Source organism: Dreissena polymorpha, chromosome 4 (assembly GCF_020536995.1).
Source record: "Dreissena polymorpha isolate Duluth1 chromosome 4, UMN_Dpol_1.0, whole genome shotgun sequence".
In the NCBI taxonomy this organism is placed as follows: Eukaryota; Metazoa; Mollusca; class Bivalvia; order Myida; family Dreissenidae; genus Dreissena; species Dreissena polymorpha.
The window spans coordinates 38,050,969-38,070,798 of record NC_068358.1 but is presented as its reverse complement, the minus strand read 5'-3'; the positions used below and the strand labels follow the sequence as shown (position 1 = coordinate 38,070,798).

Genomic DNA, 19,830 nt, shown 5'->3' with positions numbered 1-19,830 from the left:
TAAGGGGGTGGTGCATTTTCCTCCCGTTAGGTTGTTCTTGAATAACACCTTAGTGTTTGTACATTTAACTGTATTGAGACCCTTAAATTTTTTTAGGCCCAATAGATGTTAGTATTGTGGTAGCCATTCCTAATTAAGGCTTCAGAATGGGCGCCACAATGTTGAGAACATTCTTAGTCTTAACAATATACTAAATCCTAAATATTAGCAGATGCAAATTAAACAAAATAACTGTACCAAGCATTAGTTCTGGTCAGTATGTTAAACTAAAAAGAAGTTCGAGAGATTTAATGTCCTATTTGTTAGGCATTTCAACAATCATGTGTTCCATGCTCAGGTTGGTTTTGTTTTTGTTTGCTTAAGATCAGTTCAGCATTTCACATGTACTTTAAACAGTCGTTTTCTCAGACAGAAATATTTGGACTCAAATCCTAGAAAAAGCTTAATTTCTTCAGCCCACAACAAAGTCTTGACTTTTTTTACTTAAGTCTTTCACCTTTGCCTTGGTGACCTCAAAATCCACAAGTGTCTTCTTGTCCATGGAGAAAACAACTATACCAGGATTATAGATCAAAGCATTCTCTTTAAGATTTAGTGCCAAAATAAATTTTATGTTGCAAGGTCGTGCCACCTTGACCTTTCAATCAAATGTTGACCTTAAAATCAATTAGTGTATTCCCTTCCACTTGAGTAGCAAGTATACCAATTTGCATGAGCATAGATCAAGAAATCTCAAAATGTGAACATGATTTAATGTTACAAGCCCCTGTGACCTTGACTTTTGACATGTTAACATCAAAATAGATAGGTGCTATCCTCTTCTTTAAGTAACCATCATACCAATATCCATGCTTGCTGATGAAACTGTTCAATACTTTCATTGCAACAAGATGTGTTTGTGAAACACAATGTCCCCCTATATGACATTTGACCTTGAAGGATGACCTTGACCCTTCACCACTCAAAATGTGCAGCTCCATGAGATACACATGCATTTCAAATATAAAATTGCTAGCTTCAACATTGCAGAAGTGACATTACATTAGCAATTTTGACCCATATATTTGACCTTGAAGGATGACCTTGACCTTGACCTTTCACCACTTAAAATGTGCAGCTCCATGAGATACACATGCATGCCAAATATCAAGTTGCTATCTTCAATATTGCAAAAGTATTCATATGATAAGCGATTTGGGCTACATATATTTGACCTCTGACCTTGAAGGATGACCTTGACCTTTCACCACTCAAAATGTGCAGCTCCATGAGATACACATGCATGCCAAATATAAAGTTGCTATCTTCAATATTGCAAAAGTTTTCATAAAATAAGCGATTTGGGCCACATATATTTGACCTCTGACCTTGAAGGATGACCTTGACCTTGACCTTTCACCACTCAAAATGTGCAGCTCCATGATATACACATGCATGCCAAATATCAAGTTGCTATCTTTAATATTGCAAAAGTATTCATAAAATGAGCGATTTTGGCCACATACATTTGACCTCTGACCTTGAAGGATGACCTTGACCTTTCACCACTCAAAATGTTCAGCTTCATGAGATACACATGCATGCCAAATATGAAGTTGCTATCTTAAATATAGCAAAAGTTATTGCAAAATGTTAAAGTTGGCACAAACCAACCAACAGACCAACCAACAAACAGACAGGGCAAAAACAATATGTCCCCCACTACTAGTGGGGGACATAAAAACAAATTTTCAATGGACTGACATACTGATCAATCGAACTACTAACTTTCAAGTGCAAAGCAATATACCATGCTTTCCTAAAGGGAGCATTATTATAAAATGTCTACCAAACTGAGCAACTACAAGAAATCAAAGTTATTAAATCTCTAAAAATGTGATTATCACCAACGATAAAGAAAGACCAGGAAATAGCACAAGTTACTTACTCCCAAAATTCTTCACTGGAGGAAACTAAGTTGCTTATGTTTACAACGGCTTTACTGCTATTAGCAAAACCAGCTGCAAGTGTGTAATTTTTGGCCAGCAAGTCATTTGCATTGAGACTGGAAATATTAGCCAATGAAATGTTGGTGTTTGCTGCAATGGTGACGTGTTGTTTTGCATCAAAACAGTTTTCAGTATTCCAGACGTTTCCGCAACTGCTCCATGGCAACACAGCGCGAAGCGACAGGAACAGGTAGTAGATGGTCCACGCCACAATCACGTTGTAATACACGCACACAAGCGCTGACACTATCACCATGCCCATACCCACACCTGCAATGTACATTAATTTTCCTATAATTATTATTTTCCCCCTAAGATACCCTTTTTGACACATTTGATATTGATGAGCAGCAAACAGCATAAAACCTGCACAGACTTTGATTATGATTTGCAAAGGGATAACTTAAGCTTACTTTTTTATAGATAAAAGGACTTAGAAATGACACTTTTTAGCATTTCACAAAAGAAAATACAAGTTTATGCCACCTACTCACAGCTGTTGAAAAGTCATTTGTGTCAATTGTCATTGTCAACATGACAAATTTATTACTGCTTACATGTATTTGCATGTTGATGTTTAAGTTGTAAAATATTGCTGGCTTAATGTTGACTATTCTGTTAATAACAAATAGCAACTAGAGCTTTGTCACAGACATGCTGCAATGACACAGACTATTTTTAGTCTATCAGCCAGATGGGTTGGGGTGTACCACTCTGGGGGGCAAAACAACACCTATCTTACTTGATTGTATACTCATCATAAAGAAACAAAATGTGTGATAACAATCTCCGTTGGGCAGCTATAAGTTATTATTAAGCGGTTTCTATGGCAACCGTCAGGCTTTGACTAAATAGCTAGTTTAGCTAGTATAATTCTCAAATATTTCTTCAAAATTGGTTCTAGAAAAAAAGGTTTGGTGTTAAAATGAAGATTATGATTATTACCTAGTATGATCTGCAGTTAAATATACAAATTAGTACATTTGCATATCTATGAATATTAATGAGATTGCAAGAAAAGTTCCTAAAAACTAGCGAGCCTCCAAAATAGTAATGTCAATATATGAAAAAAAAAAAAACTTCAACCACCAAACAATTGCTACAAAAGGTATTTTAACTGAACCTGGTAGGGTAGAAGCTTCTTTAAAACATATCAAACGTTTACCACAATTGGACCTGCGGAAAGTTTTTTTTTCAAGATGGCCGCCAATACATATTAATGATAACAACTATGTAACTATACAATCAAATTTGATAAATTTGGTGTATATTCCTAAGTTTCAAGGGAAAAGAACACATTTAGATCATCAGACATTGTTTAAGTGTACAATAGTACTCACAAATCCAACATGGCGTCGAAAATGGCCGCCAAGATGGCCGCCAAAACCTATACATGATCATAACTATGTAAATATCCACTCAAATTTGATTATTTTGATGGCTATGTATGGGTTTCAAGGGGCAAAGAACACATTAAGATCATCAGACATTGTTTAAGTTAACAACAGTACACACAAATCCAACATGGCGTCTAAAACAGCAGCCAAGATGGCCGCCCAAACCTATTAAAGATCATAACTATGTAAATATCCACTCAAATTTGATTATTTTGGTGGATATACATAGGTCTCAAGGGGCAAAGAACACATTAAGATTATCTGACATTGTTTAAATTTACTATATTACACACAAATCCAACATGGCGTCCAAAATGGCCGTCAAGATGGCAACCAAAACCTATTAATGATCATAACTATGTATCTATCCACTCAGATTAGATGATTTTGTTGTCTATACTGAGGTTTCGAGGGGTAAAGAACACATTTCGATTGTCAGACATAGTTTAAGTTTATAATGTTACACAGAAATCGCACATGGCGTCCAATGACACAATACGAGGGACCGCAAGTCCATAACTTTTGACGTGACGCTTGTTATGTGAAACTCCATAGTTTGGACCTGCCGCAATTTCTGGATTTTGATAAGAGGATCGATATTTTTCAGCTTTAGGCAACACTGAATTGGCAGGGAATGATGTGTATCTTGGATCAGCAAAGCCAGTACCCTGGGCTGTTGTCAGTCAAATTCTTGCCTATGATTAATATGTACAATGGGGACAAAGCGTGCATTCTGTCAACATAAGTCGTAGTTTGCAACCTTGCCACAACCTTTACACCATTGTAACGTTTGACCAACCCTTGTATTGGAAAGCTGCCAAAATCATCATTGATGCGCCACAAAGTAGTTGAAAATGTTGTTCAAAATTTGGGATGTTTCATAAACGTATGAACTTGCGGTGGGGGGTAGTGTGCGCAAAGGATCCCTCATGGAAGAAACCGCTCTCAAAAACATACTTGAGGCTGTCTATTGAGAAATGCAATTGTGCACATTGTGACATGAAAAGCTGTCCAGAGGGCTTCAGGGGACCATCTTGATGTTGAAAAGTGTATATACAGCCAGCTTTCAGCCGAAATGACCAAGGAAGATCCAGACATTCAGATGCTGCTGGATCATGCCAAGGATTTGTATTTTTGAGGGGCAAAACGACGCTAGCAGATTATATGTTATGCGATTTTGATCAAACTCGAGAGGGCTACAGGAGGTTGAAACATGAAATTGCCCAGACCTCAAAGACAAACATAGTATGGCTGAATTATTAGCTTATGATTAACAATTCAAGGGTGTTGATTAAAGCATAGCGTACTGGGTGTTGGTTGATGCGTTAGGCAGTGCCCAATTTGCTATCAAACTTTGCTGCTGCTGGCTACATTACCTGCAATCTGCGTATTACTACATATATCTGCAGCAAATAAGCAACCAACAGGTAACGCACCGGACGTTTATCGAAAATTTGGTATTGGTTTTCATGTTGTTTGTAGGAGCCATCAGTGCTGGGCTAGGCTATGACTTGATCTTGTTATTGAGCAAACATTGATAATGTTTTTATAGAGCACATGTGGTCTAACTCGCGGCAGTGGAATGACTGAGGAACTGCAAACCCCTTGGACCCTATCTGCAACATCCGAGCAAAACAGTGCGATGCAGGATTTCACAGACCTGACCGATACTACAAGTCCACAACACAAAAACTCAACTGAAGTGTGCATCAAAGGGGATTCTTCTGATCTGGAGAAAATGCAGACACATATTTCAACCTGATCACCATACAAAGCTGACCATACTGTCAGAAACATGGTCAATGGGATAGTGGCTGGGTCACATGTGAATGTTCATGCAATGGAGGCGGTTGGGAAAACGATCATAAGAGATATCATTGGAAAGTCGCTCTTTGCTTATAAATTCACGAGAAAATACAGAGCCAAACCTCTTTGGAATAGCTTGGCCGTTAAGATCGCTTCTGACAGTGCGTTTGATCCTGCTCTTCTGTTCCAGAGTTTTCTGGTGGTGTCAAAATATGGAGATCCTTCCCTTGCAGTCGTATTGTCTTATGAACTGAGTTCCCATCTTGCTGCCTTCTTTGAAGCCAATAACATACTTTGTACAGCAGATAAGCCTCAGATCGCTCAGGCAATTTAAAAGTATGCTGTAGACACATCATGTGAGGCTGTTATGAACTGTATTTATGAAACAGATGCATGATGGTGGCACTTTGCTGCATCGTTAACCATGGAGAAGGGCGACTCATATAACGCAATAGCCAAGTCTTATGTAGATTCAGAAAAAGGCATTACTGACAAGCGACAGTGGGGTTCGATGACTACGAAGATGGTGATTATAACAAAGACAAAACGCACCGGAAACGTAAATCATATTGTGAGTTTCAGCAAAGAAACAGAATTCTCATGTAAAAGAGGATGACTTTTTGTCTCGTGACAGAAACAAGGCCGGCATGATTGCTCTGATCAGCCCAACTCTGACTAAAATGGGATGCTATGTTGTTCTGTCTTCAGGGGATGCAGACGTTCAAATTATTAAATACAGTATAACGATCCCTTCGTAGCACCACAACGTTGATGGGCGAGGATACAGATTTGCTCATCTTGATCCTGCATTACTCCAAAAGGGACAATAAGACCATCTACTTCCGCTTTTATGTAAATAAATAGTCAAAGGAACGCAAAGTGTATAATATTAACCTTTTGAAAGAACTCGTGCTTATTCAGGCTGTAATTAATCTTCAATGATTTTCAGCAACGGTAAAAAATCAAGTCTACAGAAGTAAGTAAAACCTGATCCTATCACGAAGTCATGTGCTGGTTCATTCTCTCTTCCAAATATCGTAAATTGGATTTTATGATTATTCAACTCCTTAGTGATAACCTCAATTCGAATAAAGTGTTTCTTGTCTCCTAAACTATGGCATTTTACATAACAACCATAACGTTTGAGTAACAAGTTATGGACTTGTGGTCCTTCGTATTATGTTGATGGCCATTTTGGACGCCGTGTTGAATTTCTGTGTAACATAATTAGCTTAAATTTTGTCTGATGATATAAATGTGAAATTAATGTGTTGTTTGCTCTCTGAAACCTGGATATATTCACCAAATTCATCAAATTTGAGTGGATAGTTACATAGTTATATTTTATAATCATAAATATGTTTTGGCGGCCATCTTGGCGGCCATTTTGGACGCTGTGTTGGATTTGTGTGTAATATAATAAACTTAAACAATGTCTGATGATCTTAATGTGTTCTTTTCCCCCTGTTACCTATGTATAGACACCAAAATCGTCAAATTTAAGTTGATAGTTACATAGTTATGACCATAAATAGGTTTTGGCGGCCATCTTGGCGGCTATTTTCAACGCCATGTTGAATTTGTGTGTACTAAATTAAACTTAAACAATTTCTGATGATCATTATGTGTTCTTTGCACCTTGAAGTCTAGTTATATACATCAAATTCATCAAAGTTGATTGGATAGGTACATACTTATGATCATTAATAGGTCTTGGCGGCCATCTTGAAAAAAAAACAACTTTCCGGAGGTCCGATTGTGGTAAACTTTTAATATGTGTTTAAGGACCTTCTACCCTACCAGGATCTGTTAAAATACATTTTGCAGCATTTTTGGGGGGTCAAACTGTGTATTGATCCTACTTCGGTTCAATTTCTCCCAGACAATTTATGAAAATTAAGCTGATTGAGGCCCCATCTTCAAAGGAGAAAAAACTACCAAAAGCTGCCAGTACCAGACTGTTATCAACCATTTTTATATGCTTCTGGCATGCATCTTCAAAGATATATAGGTGTAGTTTTGCCCCCCTTACTGGTACACCCAACCTCAATTTTGGGTACTTGGCTGAAGGACTATTTGCATGCTGTCCTCACAAAACAAGAGAAGCTTATTTATGGCGATTTTTAATAATTATTATGACATAATTATTAAGGGCCATTTTTATGTCCCCCACCACTATAGTGGGGGACATATTGTTTTTGCCCTGTCTGTTGGTTGGTTGGTTGGTCTGTTGGTCTGTTGGTTGGTTTGCGCCATTTTTAACATTTGCAATTACTTTTGCAATATTAAAGATAGCAACTTGATATTTGGCATGCATATGTATCTCATGGAGCTGCACATTTTGAGTGGTGAAAGGTCAAGGTCATCCTTCAAGGTCAAAGGTCAAATATATAGCTTCAAAGCAGCGCAAAAGGGGACATAGTGTTTCTGACAAACACATATCTTGTTGACCTTTTAACTCAAAGTGTGACCTTGACCTTGAAGATATCTACATAATTCTTTCACGCGACACACCTTCCAACGATGGTGAACAAATGTGCCAAATGATTTTAAAATCTCATGATGAATGACATAGTTATGGCCCAAACAATCTCATTTATGGCCATTTTAGACCTTTGAACTCCAAGTGTGACCTTGACCTTGGAGATATCGACGTAATTCTTTGGCGCGACACACCGTTTAATGACTGTGAACAAATGTGCCAAATGATTTTAAAATATCACAATGAACGACATAGTTATGGCCCGGACAAGCTCATTTATGGCCATTTTTGACCTTTGAACTCAAAGTGTGACCTTGACCTTGGATATGACGACGTAATTCTTTTGTGCAACACACCGTCCAATTTTGGTGAACAAATGTGCCAAATGATTTTTAAATCTCACAATGAACAATATAGTTATTGCCCAGACAAGCTCATTTATGGCCATTTTTGACCTTTGAACTCAAAGTGTGACCTTGACCTTGGAGATATCAACGTAATTCTTTCGCACGACACACCGTCCAATGATGGTGAACAAATGTGCCGAATGATTTTTAAATCTCACAATGAACAATATAGTTATGGCCCGGACAAGCTTATTTATGGCCATTTTTGACCTTTGAATTAAAAGTGTAACCTTGACCTTTGAGATATCGACACAATTCTTTTGCGTGACACACTGTCCAACGATGGTGAACAAATGTGCCAAATGATTTAAAAAACCTCACAATGAACGACATAGTTATGGCCCAGACAAGCTCATTTATGGCCATTTTTGACCTTTGAACTGAAAGTGTGACCTTAACTCTTGAGTTATCGATGTAATTCTTTCGCGCAACAAACCTCCAACGATGGTGAACAAATGTGCCGAATGATTTCAAAATCTCACGATGAACGACAGTTATGGCCCAGACAAGCATTTTACCTTTGAACTCCTAGTGTCACCTTGACCTTGGAGATATCGACGGAATTCTTTCGCGTGACAAACAATCCCATGATTGTGAACAAATGTACCAAGTCATTTTAAAATATGACGATAAATGACATAGTTATGGTCCGGACAAACTTTTGGTTTAAAACGCACTAAGTGACCCTGTGACCTAGTTTTTGACCCGGCATGACCCATATTCAAACTTGACCTAGACATCATCTAGATACAACTTCTGACCAAGTTTGGCGAAGATCGGATGAAATTTTCGGGACAGACAGACCGACAGACAGACAGACAAAGTGACTCCTATATAGCCCCCATTACCAGTAATGGGGGTATAATAATCCAAATCCCAGCTACTGAGCCTCCGAGTTGTTCTTATGAACTCTTAAAAGCTCAAAACATTATAGCAGAACTAATGGTAAGAAGTTCTAATGCATAGGAATTAAACCACTTGGGTGGTTTGATTACATGCATCAGGACAAACTTTGGGTAATACAGCAATAACTAACACTTAGACATAAATTATTTTTGATTCTGCAACGAATTTATATCAACTGTCTACATCTATATAATAGCATAACAATTTGAATCTTAACTCAGCCATTTTATCCCCAAAAATACATACTCAAATGTATTATTGTGACATAAGCAAGAGTGAACAAGACGTCAAAATGATGTCAACTTCACTAATAAACAAGTGAGTAATTGATGTGACGTTAAATATGTGTAGTTAATCAGTAGAAAAAAAGATTATCTATATTAATTTAAATAAAATGCATAATTTACTTAACGCTAATATTTGATGAGGTTAAATATCAAACTCTTATCAATATATAATATATTTTACTTTGCTACATAATGCAAAAAATTATGCTTTTAAACACATGTATTTTAGTATTTTTATTGAGCAATTTGTTTGGAATTTTTATAACTACTTTCAAAACATTAGGCTAAGCCCATGTTTCTTTTCAGGTCTCCCTCATTTTCCTTCTTTGTCTGTATAAGGCAAATTGCAGGATATGGTAGAATGTTCAACATGTTTCCATTGTTTTTTACACCAAAACTTATTGCTATTGAAATGCTGTTTTCATAAAATATTTACAAACTGCGCTCACCTTTAAATAATGGGCTAATACTCCATATAGCGACTGGGCTCATACTTGAGAACTGCCCCATTATAGTCTCCAGAAAGAACAGGGGGATCCCACAAGTACACATAAACAGTAAGTAGGGGATGAAGAACGCACCTGCAAAAATATAAAAGGGCCTCGTTTTGGGAAAACAAGGCTCATCCCAGTCCACACAGGCTAATCAGGGACGATATTTTGTACCTAAACTGGACTTTTGTAAATAAGAGACTTCCTTTAAACAAAAAACCAATAAAAGCGGAAAGTGTTGTCCCTGATTAGCCCCTGCAGACTGGGACGACTCTTTAGGCATATGTATTAAACCCTGTTTTCCCAGAGCGAAGCCCATTAATGTTTAAATCAGCTGGCAATATGTGCGAAGATCAACACCCAAATAAGAAATCTTTTGTAAGATATCAAGCAAACAAGGCAAAACAAAATCTATGAATATGCTTGTCAACTAATTATCAACAGAAAAAAAATAAATCAAAAACAGAATCTCACATTGACTCAGAATAATCGCCTTGAAGACTTAATTTCATAATAAACAAAAATTATTATTGCTATTCTTTTATGTATAATTGTTTCATTAAAACATCATTATTTTCAAGTGACAGCAGCCATTATATTTCTTTAATAGCAACTTACCTCCCCCGCTCTTGTAACAGAGATAAGGAAAGCGCCATATGTTTCCAAGACCAACGGCATACCCAATACACGTCAGGATAAAGTCCAGGTTTCCCTTCCAACCCCCGCGCACGTCTTTCGTTTTTTCAGACATTTAGAGGTTCTCACAGCTGGGCAACAAACTGTTGGAACTACTGTTCGTTACCTGGAAGGAAAATGAATGCATGAAGGGGAGTTTATAACGGAAATAAAAGGATTCACTTCTTTGAAAAACTATACCTCTGTCAAACCTTCCTTCAACATATTCTACACTTCCAGTTTGTTTCATTAAATTTGCATACCAAATTCAAAATCGACAACACAGGTCAATTCTGAACTTGTTTTACATATGTGTTACTCAATTAAAGCATGTATGTGTTATGCCGCTTTAATATTCGCGAAGCATACGCTATATTAGGAGATGTGCGGTGCGAGTGGTACGCTGAAGAGAAAAGAGGACAACAGTTTAAAGTCACACTTGATTCTTTTGCAGCTACATTTTGTTTTTGCTTTATTTCATATAACAAATACAACAGAATTATCAAAACATATTAAAATTCCAATAATTAAACATTTTCTCATAATTAATCTATAATTGGGGAAAATTAGCTTTTATGGAGAGAACTCACTTTGCTGTGAAAAGTAATTTTGTCAAAACAATATCTTATACTAAATATTAATCATAACAGCTACAATAATAACAGACACTGCATTGTTTGCTAATATAAAACAATTACATTAATATATTTTATATCAGTAATGTTTGATATGCAAATAGTAAAATTACTGTTTAGCTTATTTTCAATACAAATAATTAATCTAAGAATGAACTTTTAATAACAGTTTTCATAAAAAGAGTTACATTAATGAGCAGTGAAAATGTAATATTTCCCATAGTTAATTTTGTTAACTTACACAAAATATTTAAGGTAATGCACAGAAATTGCTTTGCATAAATCTAAAATTGCCAAGTAGAAAAGTAATCATTTAACCCATAATAGTTAACATGTTATTTTATTCAAAAACAAACAAAAATACAATTAAATGTCTTACCTGTAGAGAAAAGAGGACAACAGTTTAAAGTCACACTTTATTCTTTTGCAGCTACATTTCTTTTGCTGCTATGTGTGTATTTGAGATTTATTTACAGGTCGTCCAGCGTCTTCTCGTCTACAGATATATCGACCTGCCCCTGTGACCCTTCAGGGGGGAAAATAAGGTCATATTATACATCATAGCACGATGGCCAATGAGACCTTAATGTGACTAGATGCTTTTTTTTTTTTTTTTTTTTTTTTTTTTTAATGGATTATGTAGTGGTTTGCCTTTTATCGAAATGGTTTTTGCAGTATTCCTATTATCTCTAGATTAGCATTATCCTTATTGGCATTAATGTTAATTCCTTATAGTTTGTGTGTGGTTTTTGTGCTCTCCGCCCCAAGAGGTGTTAGTGGGGGTTCGAGCGGGATACAGAGGGCGCCCCGATTCCAGAGGCGCCCCTGGTTCTTTTTAGTGCCCATTGTACAGCACCGATACACTGCACCCCCGTTTAACGTCCCTCGCGGAGGACTAGTTAGTACATAAACATAGATTAGTACAGATATTACTCTACTGCCCTGTGTCTTTGTGTAAATTCACATGGGCTCTCTCTGTTGTGCTATTGGATATTGTCAGGTGTTTTAATGGTGTTGCAAGGGTCAGAATATTTTTGAAAGGTTTTTTAGTTTAATATAGTAGAAAAGGGACTGCGTTTGTGTGGTTGGACCGAGATGACTGGTTGGTTGTTGGGGGTACAAGGAGGACAATATCTGGTTCTACACTTTCTTTCTTTGGGAGACAATTTTCACACGCCTTTATATTGGTTTGTTTTTGAGAGAGAGAGAGAGAGCGCCAACGTTCTTCTTCCTGTTCATATTGCTAGTGGTTACACAGATGGTAATTATATGTATTAGTGCATTTTGTTCAGGAGGGAATAGATCTGGGATGTTAATGCTGACCATCCCTCTAATTCGATCTGACCCTCATAGTGACAAGGGTAATACGTGCAGGTTAGCAATACAAGGGTTACAATTCAACGTCAAACGTAACAAGGCACAGGCATGCAAGGAAAAAACTACACTACACTTTAGGGGTAAAGTGGACCAAAACACAAAACTTAACCAAATTTTCAATTTTCTAAGTATAAAGGGCCCATAATTCCATCCAAATGCCAGTCAGAGTTACATAACTTTGCTTGCACAGTGCCCTTATGATAGTTAATAAGTGTTGCAAGTATGAAAGCAATAGCTTTGATACTGTAGGAATAAAGTGGACCTAAACACAAAACCTAAACAAATTTTCAATTTTCTATGTATAAAAAGGGCACATAATTATGTCAAAATGCCAGTTAGAGTAACATTACTTTGCCTGCACAGTCCCCTTATGATAGTTAGTAAGTGTTGCAAGTATGAAAGCAATTGCTTTGATACTTCAGGAATAAAATGGACCTAAACACAAAACTTAACCAAAATTTTCAATTTTTTAAGTATAAAAAGGGCACATAATTCTGTCAAAATGCACGCCAGAGTTATCTAACTTTGCCTGCCCAGTCCCCTCATGATAGTTAGTAAGTGTACCAAGTTTGAATGCAATAGCATTGATACTTTCTGAGAAAAGCGGACCTAAACGCAAAACTTAACCAAAATTTTCAATTTTCTAAGAATAAAAAGGGCACATAAATCTGTCAAAATGCACGCCAGAGTTATCTTACTTTGCTTGCCTAGTCCCCTCATGATAGTAAGTAAGTGTACCAAGTTTGAATGCAATAGCATTGATACTTTGTGAGAAAAGTGGACCTAAACGCAAAACTTAACCAAAATTTCTAATTTTCTAAGTATAAAAAGGGCACATAATTCTGTTAAAATGCACGCCAGAGTTATCTAACTTTGCCTGCCCAGTCCCCTCATGATAGTAAGTAAGTGTACCAAGTTTGAATGCAATAGCATTGATACTTTCTGAGAAAAGTGAACCTAAACGCAAAACTTAACCGGACGCTGACGCCAACGCCGACGCCAAGGTGATGACAATAGCTCATAATTTTTTTTCAAAAAATAGATGAGCTAAAAAATTCACCACCAAATCATGCTTATCATTTAACAAAAAGAACAGAAGAGAACACAAGCAGGATAGAGGTGCGAAGCACCACTGGCGTCAGATAAAAGGTCCACATCAATAGGATAGCTGACCACTGGCGTCAAGAAGAGGTCCATGCATCTACGTTATCCTCGGACTTAGTGTTCTTTCTGGTTTCCAATGTAGATGGTTTGATGCATCTACGTTATCCTCAGATTAAGTGTTCTCATTGGTTGCAATTTCAGATGATTTCCTGTCATCACCAGGTCTTATGCGTGGTTTAACAACATCTTTCCATTGGCACCATAACCTGTTTTATAGCACAGGCGAGAAGAACTCAGTTAGGAGGCTGGTAGGTTATCTAAGTATGGATCCAACTCCAAGTTAAGTTCAGCTTCTCAGGATATAGGTGCAAAGCACCACTGGCGTCAGGTGAGCACTGGCGTCAGGTAGAGGTCCAACAACATCTGTACACTAGACCCAGAATCTGTTTTTTAGTTTCTGGCTGTTAATCCCATCCACTTAGGTAGAAATTTAATCCTTTTTTTTCTGAGGCACCACCACAAAGGTTGGCATAACGATTTTGTGACATTCCTGCTGTATTCCTTCTTCACTCATGGCACCACTGACACAGCTCAGTCGAGGAGAAGAACTCTGTGAGGAGGCTGGATGGTCATCTTAGTCCAAATCCTAGTCCTAGTTGAGTTCAACTGCTGTTTGACTGAGCCTTGCTCACGCTCCTGGTGTTCTATCTGCATTTGATAGATGTTGATGTGTTATATCTGCATTTGATAGATGTTGATGTCCAGGATCAAAACCGCTTTGGTACCCTGATTCTCCACCATTCTGTTATGCCGCTTTAATATTCGCGTATAATATTTTGTCCCACATCAAATTATTAATAAATAATATTTTATATGGGGTGCTTAATATATGCCCAAACACAATCATTAAACACTTCTCATATGCTTTCTTACACTTCTCTCTGTTTTAATGTTTCCGCTGCGAATCAAAACCTTTGTTCAAGTATTTTTCAACAGTCACAAAAAGTACAGCGCGAGACTTAGTTTAAATAAATGTAAAAGGCTGAATTTCAGATTAGCATGGGGCTGCTGATTTCCCACCCCAGCAAATTCTTTCTCAGTCCTAGAGGTGCAGTTTGCCATATATTTCAAAGAATATATTATAAATCTCAGAAAACTTGTTTAATTTCTATTTATTTAGGTAAATTTTTCATATTGCAACAATCATTCTTTAAACAATTCATTCCACAGTTAGTTACTTATGGCATGTGGTCATCCTCAATAACATGATACTTTTCCCCAAAACAACAGCACCTGTTAGGAAAAATGGTTCAGAATACGGGTGGAATAAAGGCAGAAAAAGCAAGTAATCTTTGATTTCCATTTGGAAAGCATGCGGTATAAATTTTGTGCCGTGCAATAAACTTGTTTTCTTAACAGTTCCTGATGTAAAACTAGTTTATGTTCTGGGCATAAAACATATAAGGGTGTATTTAAGTACTTGAATGTGAAATGGGGCGGAAGTTGAGACTGAATTGTGAAGAGTAAAGTATGACTTTCACATTTGGCTTAGCAGAGAAAAAGTTTAGAACTTATGAAACAACTTGTTAAATTGAAGAATTGTAAATTTAACCTTCATTAGAAAATTGATGTTAATGAAAAACGTTTTTTTATCTTTTTTTGATTTAGTACTGATTTTCCCCATTTCAACTTATCACAGCTCTTTTTCATTGACAATGATGGCAAAATTGCAAACAACTAATTCAAACACTGAAATGTGCTTATTTTTTCATCAAGCATTGAAAACGGCTTACACATGTTTTTTTTTAATTATTGAAAATTGCCTTTGGAAGAGTATTTGTCTTCAACAGACATTCTCTGGTAAGACATGGCTTAATATGCATGCGCTTTAATTAAGTATTGAACCAGATAAGCCTTTGCAGTCCATACAGGCTAATCTGGGACAACACTTTCCTATTGGAATTGTTTTTTTGTTAAGAAGGGATTTCAATTAAAAATAGGTATTTCCAAAAAAGTGAAAAGTGTCTTTCCGAAAGTACAGACTGCACAGGCTTATCTTTAATTTTCCATATTTTACGATTTTTTAATTATTGATAGTGTTATAAAGAAACTTAGGTAGGTTTACCTTGATTTGACTGTGATGTTTGTTTATTGTCAACAGAAAACCCACCGTTCAGATCCAAACATTTAATATTGAACATTTCAGCTGGTGATTGCATCAAATCAATGTAATACTAAAAATCAAAACTTTATTTATTTTTTAAACAACCAATTTAAGATTATACACTTAACAGGTACTCACAAGTCCTTTAAAATTATAGGTAAAACAATGTGTGTATAATTCTTAGTTTAAAAACATGAACTACCACTTAAAAATCAATACAATCCACATCATCACATACAACCATAATGTGTGCTAAACTGTTTCTGTCATTGTGGACACACATTTGATCTAAATTTCAGACAAATTTATGATAACCTTTATATCAACAGATTGTCACCTTTGGCAATAAGAGTGCATTGGGTCCCAATGCACTCCCTTGAGACCCAAAGGAACTAAACTATTCTGAGAATGTGGCATAGTAAAAGTACATTACGAAACATTAATAATAATTTCTATTAACATTTTTATTTTTGCACTTAGCTTGTTTTGTATAACAGTGTCATAATTCCCCATTAAAGGCTAAATACTGTATGTACAATAAATGTAAGACTATTTCGTTAGGGATATACCTGAAAAAAATTAAGAAAAATTGCTGTATTTCTTCCCTTATTTGCGTACTAATGCTCGCATGGGATAATTTATTTTCAAAATATGATTTGCCAAATGTCGTCAAAAAATTACATAGTATATAAAAGGGACAATCAAAGGTGATTTTGTTCGAAGGGAATATTTTTACTGGCGTATAAAAATGCTAGTTTATTCATATCACTCTTCACACTTTAAAACAAGGGCTGTTTGTAAAACATGCATGCCCCCCATATGGGCTGTCCGTTGTAGTGGCAGCCATTGTGTGAATACGATTTTTGTCACTGTGACCTTGACCTTTGACCTAGTGACCTGAAAATCAATAGGGGTCATCTGCGAGTCACGATCAATGTACCTATGAAGTGTCATGATCCTAGGCAAAAGCGTTCTTGAGTTATCATCCGAAAATCATTTTACTATTTCGGGTCACTGTGACCTTGACCTTTGACCTTGTGACCTCAAAATCAATAGGGGTCATCTGCGAGTCATGAACAATCTACCTATGAAGTTTCATGATCCTAGGCGTATGCGTTCTTGATTTATCATCCGAAAACCATTTTACTATTTTGGGTCACCGTGACCTTGACCTTTGACCTAGTGACCTCAAAATCGATAGGGGTCATCTGCGAGTCATGATCAATCTACCCATGAAGTTTCATGATCCTAAGCATATGCGTTCTTGAGTTATCATCCGGAAACCATTTTACTATTTCGGGTCACTGTGACCTTGACCTTTGACCTAGTGACCTCAAAATCAATAGGGGTCATCTGCAAGTCATGATCAATCTACCCATGAAGTTTCATGATCCTCGGCGTATGCGTTCTTGAGTTATCATCCGGAAACCATTTTACTATTTCGGGTCACCGTGACCTTGACCTTTGACCTAGTGACCTCAAAATCAATAGGGGTCATATGCAAGTCATGATCAATGTACCTATGAAGTTTCATGATCCTAGCCCCAAGCGTTCTTGAGTTATCATCCGGAAACCACCTGGTGGACACACCGACCGACAGACCGACCGACATGTGCAAAGCAATATACCCCCTCTTCTTCGAAGGGGGGCATAATAAAGAGTAAAGGTACTTTTAATAGGCATCTTATGGAATATACGGTATATATTGCCTATTTTAAAAGTAGATCAAAATACACAGAGCACTATGAAATAAACCAAAATGCTGTTTAAGTTGTTCACACATTTTAATAGAAATTAAGAAACTTAGATCAAAATTGTCTTTTGACTGTTTAAATATTTTCAAGAAATTGACTTAAATTGATCCTATACATACCGGTAACTATTCAAACAGATCAGGCTTGAATAATACACCTACAGAAAATGCAAGAAAGCCATCTATTGTTAAAACATTTATTTGATAAGAGGAAGAAAATAATAAATAAAAGCTGCGCCATGAGCGCATGATACGCCCGTCGTTCGCCAATGAAGTAGTAAGGTAATAAATAACCCTTTGAATCATTTTTTTACTTCAGTTTATTTGTATTTGAATACATGGTTTATTTTATAAGTACATGAGCATGGAAATCACGAAATTTTGACGAACAAAGTCCCATAACTCTGGAACGACAATTCAGAATTCCGTCAAAAACGAAAGGGGATCAGGGTTTATCAATATTAAGATTGTGTTGAAATTTGAAAAAAATCCATCGAAGGATATTTGAGCTACAGTAGGACATTCAATGAAATCACGAAATTTTGACGAACAAAGTCCCATAACTCTGGAACGACAATTCAGAATTCCGTCAAAAACGAAAGGGGATCAGGGTTTATCAATATTAAGATTGTGTTAAAATTTGAAGAAAATCTGTCAAAGGATATTTGACGTAGCGTACGACATTAACAGACGGACGGACGGACGGACGGACGGACGGACGGACAGACGGACGCGGGGTATACCATAATACGTCCCGTCATAGACGGGCGTATAAAAATACAAAAAATAGTTCCATTATCATAAAAGTATTAAAAGTTTACATATAAAACATATTAAACTATACACAATATTATTTTATACAATGATATGTTTCACATCACAACCAATGATATGTATACAACAATAAAGTAATAATAAATTCATATTCCTCCTACCTCTATGTAAAATTAAACCAAGAATCTATGCATGTCGGGTGAAAAACTAACCAGTGCAGGTCTTGAAGGTGTGAGGTAATTTCTACAGCTAGCACATGTCATACATTTCCTTCAAAATACATGAAGCTTACAGAAAAGCTTGTGAAGACCTAGCTTGCTGCTGCTGCTGTTGTTGTTTTCCAAATTTTAAAGAAAAAAAAGGAGAAACATTTTGTCCAAAAAAGCCTTGGCCAATTAACTTAAATCTTATAGACGTGAAAAACTGTTGACATTGAAAATTGAGGTGTTTTTTTTGCAATTAGAAGGTAAGTTGTCCCAATCAGATTTGTGTGTGACCTGAATAGAAAATTATTTGAAGCAAGTGTAAACTGTTAAAATGCTAAATATAAGTAAGATTTATTGACATGTACTGATGGAGTGTTCAAATGTTATCATTTTCTGAGACAAATTATCACTATATCGTCGCTGTCGTTCTCAAACCTGTAGCTTCAACATTTTCAAAATATTTTTTTCGTCTTTTCCGAATATATTAAGTCTGGCGCGTGTTTTGTGCTATATCTCGTAGCTCTACGCCAATCAGAGCCGTGAAAAAGCCACGTGACGAAATTTTGTAGAATGATTGTTGGCTTTTTTCCCGGCGAAAAGTCGTAGCGACGCCATTTCACCTATAGGTACGTCGTTTCGTTGGATAGGTACGTCGTTTTGATTGGACAAATTTGACAAAAACGTTTTTATAAAAAAAATTATTTGCAACTACGAGGTTTCCTATCAAGACGAATTGTCGTACCTCATAAAAATGACAAAACTGTGGTGACAAATTATCGTAGCTACCATGTCTGACTGTCAGTATGACTTATCAGTATGACTTACGCGTCTACGGCTTATACCGTATTTTGCAGCTTCATTTATTTGGTATTTTTACAGAATTTCAATTTCTAAAACATCGTTATAAAAAAATGAGACGTTTTTTTCTCTCTCCTGAAAAGTTGGCATTTTGTAGCTACGAGGTTTGAGAACGACAGCGACGATATGCTACATAATCAAGTTTAAATACATAATATGTAGCCATATCCTAACATAACATCGAATTACTTGTATGAACTTTACATACAGCTATGTTTCATACCAAATTGGTCAATATTAAAAAAAAGAAAATTGCAGCAACTAATAGAAGAGCAACAAGCAAATAAGCTAACAAAGAATAGTGCAAGTAGCCATTTATTTAAAAAAAAGGTAACTTAAAAAGTGGAACATCAGGCATTTTTAAGAAGGCTAATTTAATTGAATGATTTTACAAATGAATTGAAATAAGAGGACCCTGATGGCCATATGGCTTGAAGAGTCGTAATAAGGGTTTTCTGATATTTGACCTTGTGACCTAATTTTTGGACACGTGACCCATATTCAAATTTGGCCTAGATAT

General features: G+C 36.4%; 1 protein-coding gene across 7 annotated transcripts in view; it reads right to left on the bottom strand.

The window, feature by feature from the left end:
* LOC127880016 (sodium- and chloride-dependent glycine transporter 1-like) overlaps positions 1-15,958 on the bottom strand; it is a 33,295-nt gene extending 17,337 nt beyond the window's left edge. Inside the window, exons 1-5 of one of the 7 annotated variants that reach the window (XM_052427218.1) lie at positions 15,681-15,958; positions 11,454-11,600; positions 10,383-10,566; positions 9,723-9,854; positions 1,928-2,258 (exon numbers count right to left, since the gene is read on the bottom strand). In XM_052427218.1, the coding sequence (XP_052283178.1) occupies positions 1,928-2,258; positions 9,723-9,854; positions 10,383-10,515 (596 nt within the window). In that variant the 5' untranslated portion in view covers positions 10,516-10,566; positions 11,454-11,600; positions 15,681-15,958. The remainder of the gene's footprint in view (positions 1-1,927; positions 2,259-9,722; positions 9,855-10,382; positions 10,567-11,453; positions 11,601-15,680) is intronic. The other 6 variants (XM_052427220.1, XM_052427219.1, XM_052427221.1 and 3 more) reach the window with 6 other exon arrangements.
* Positions 15,959-19,830: the final 3,872 nt, after the last annotated feature.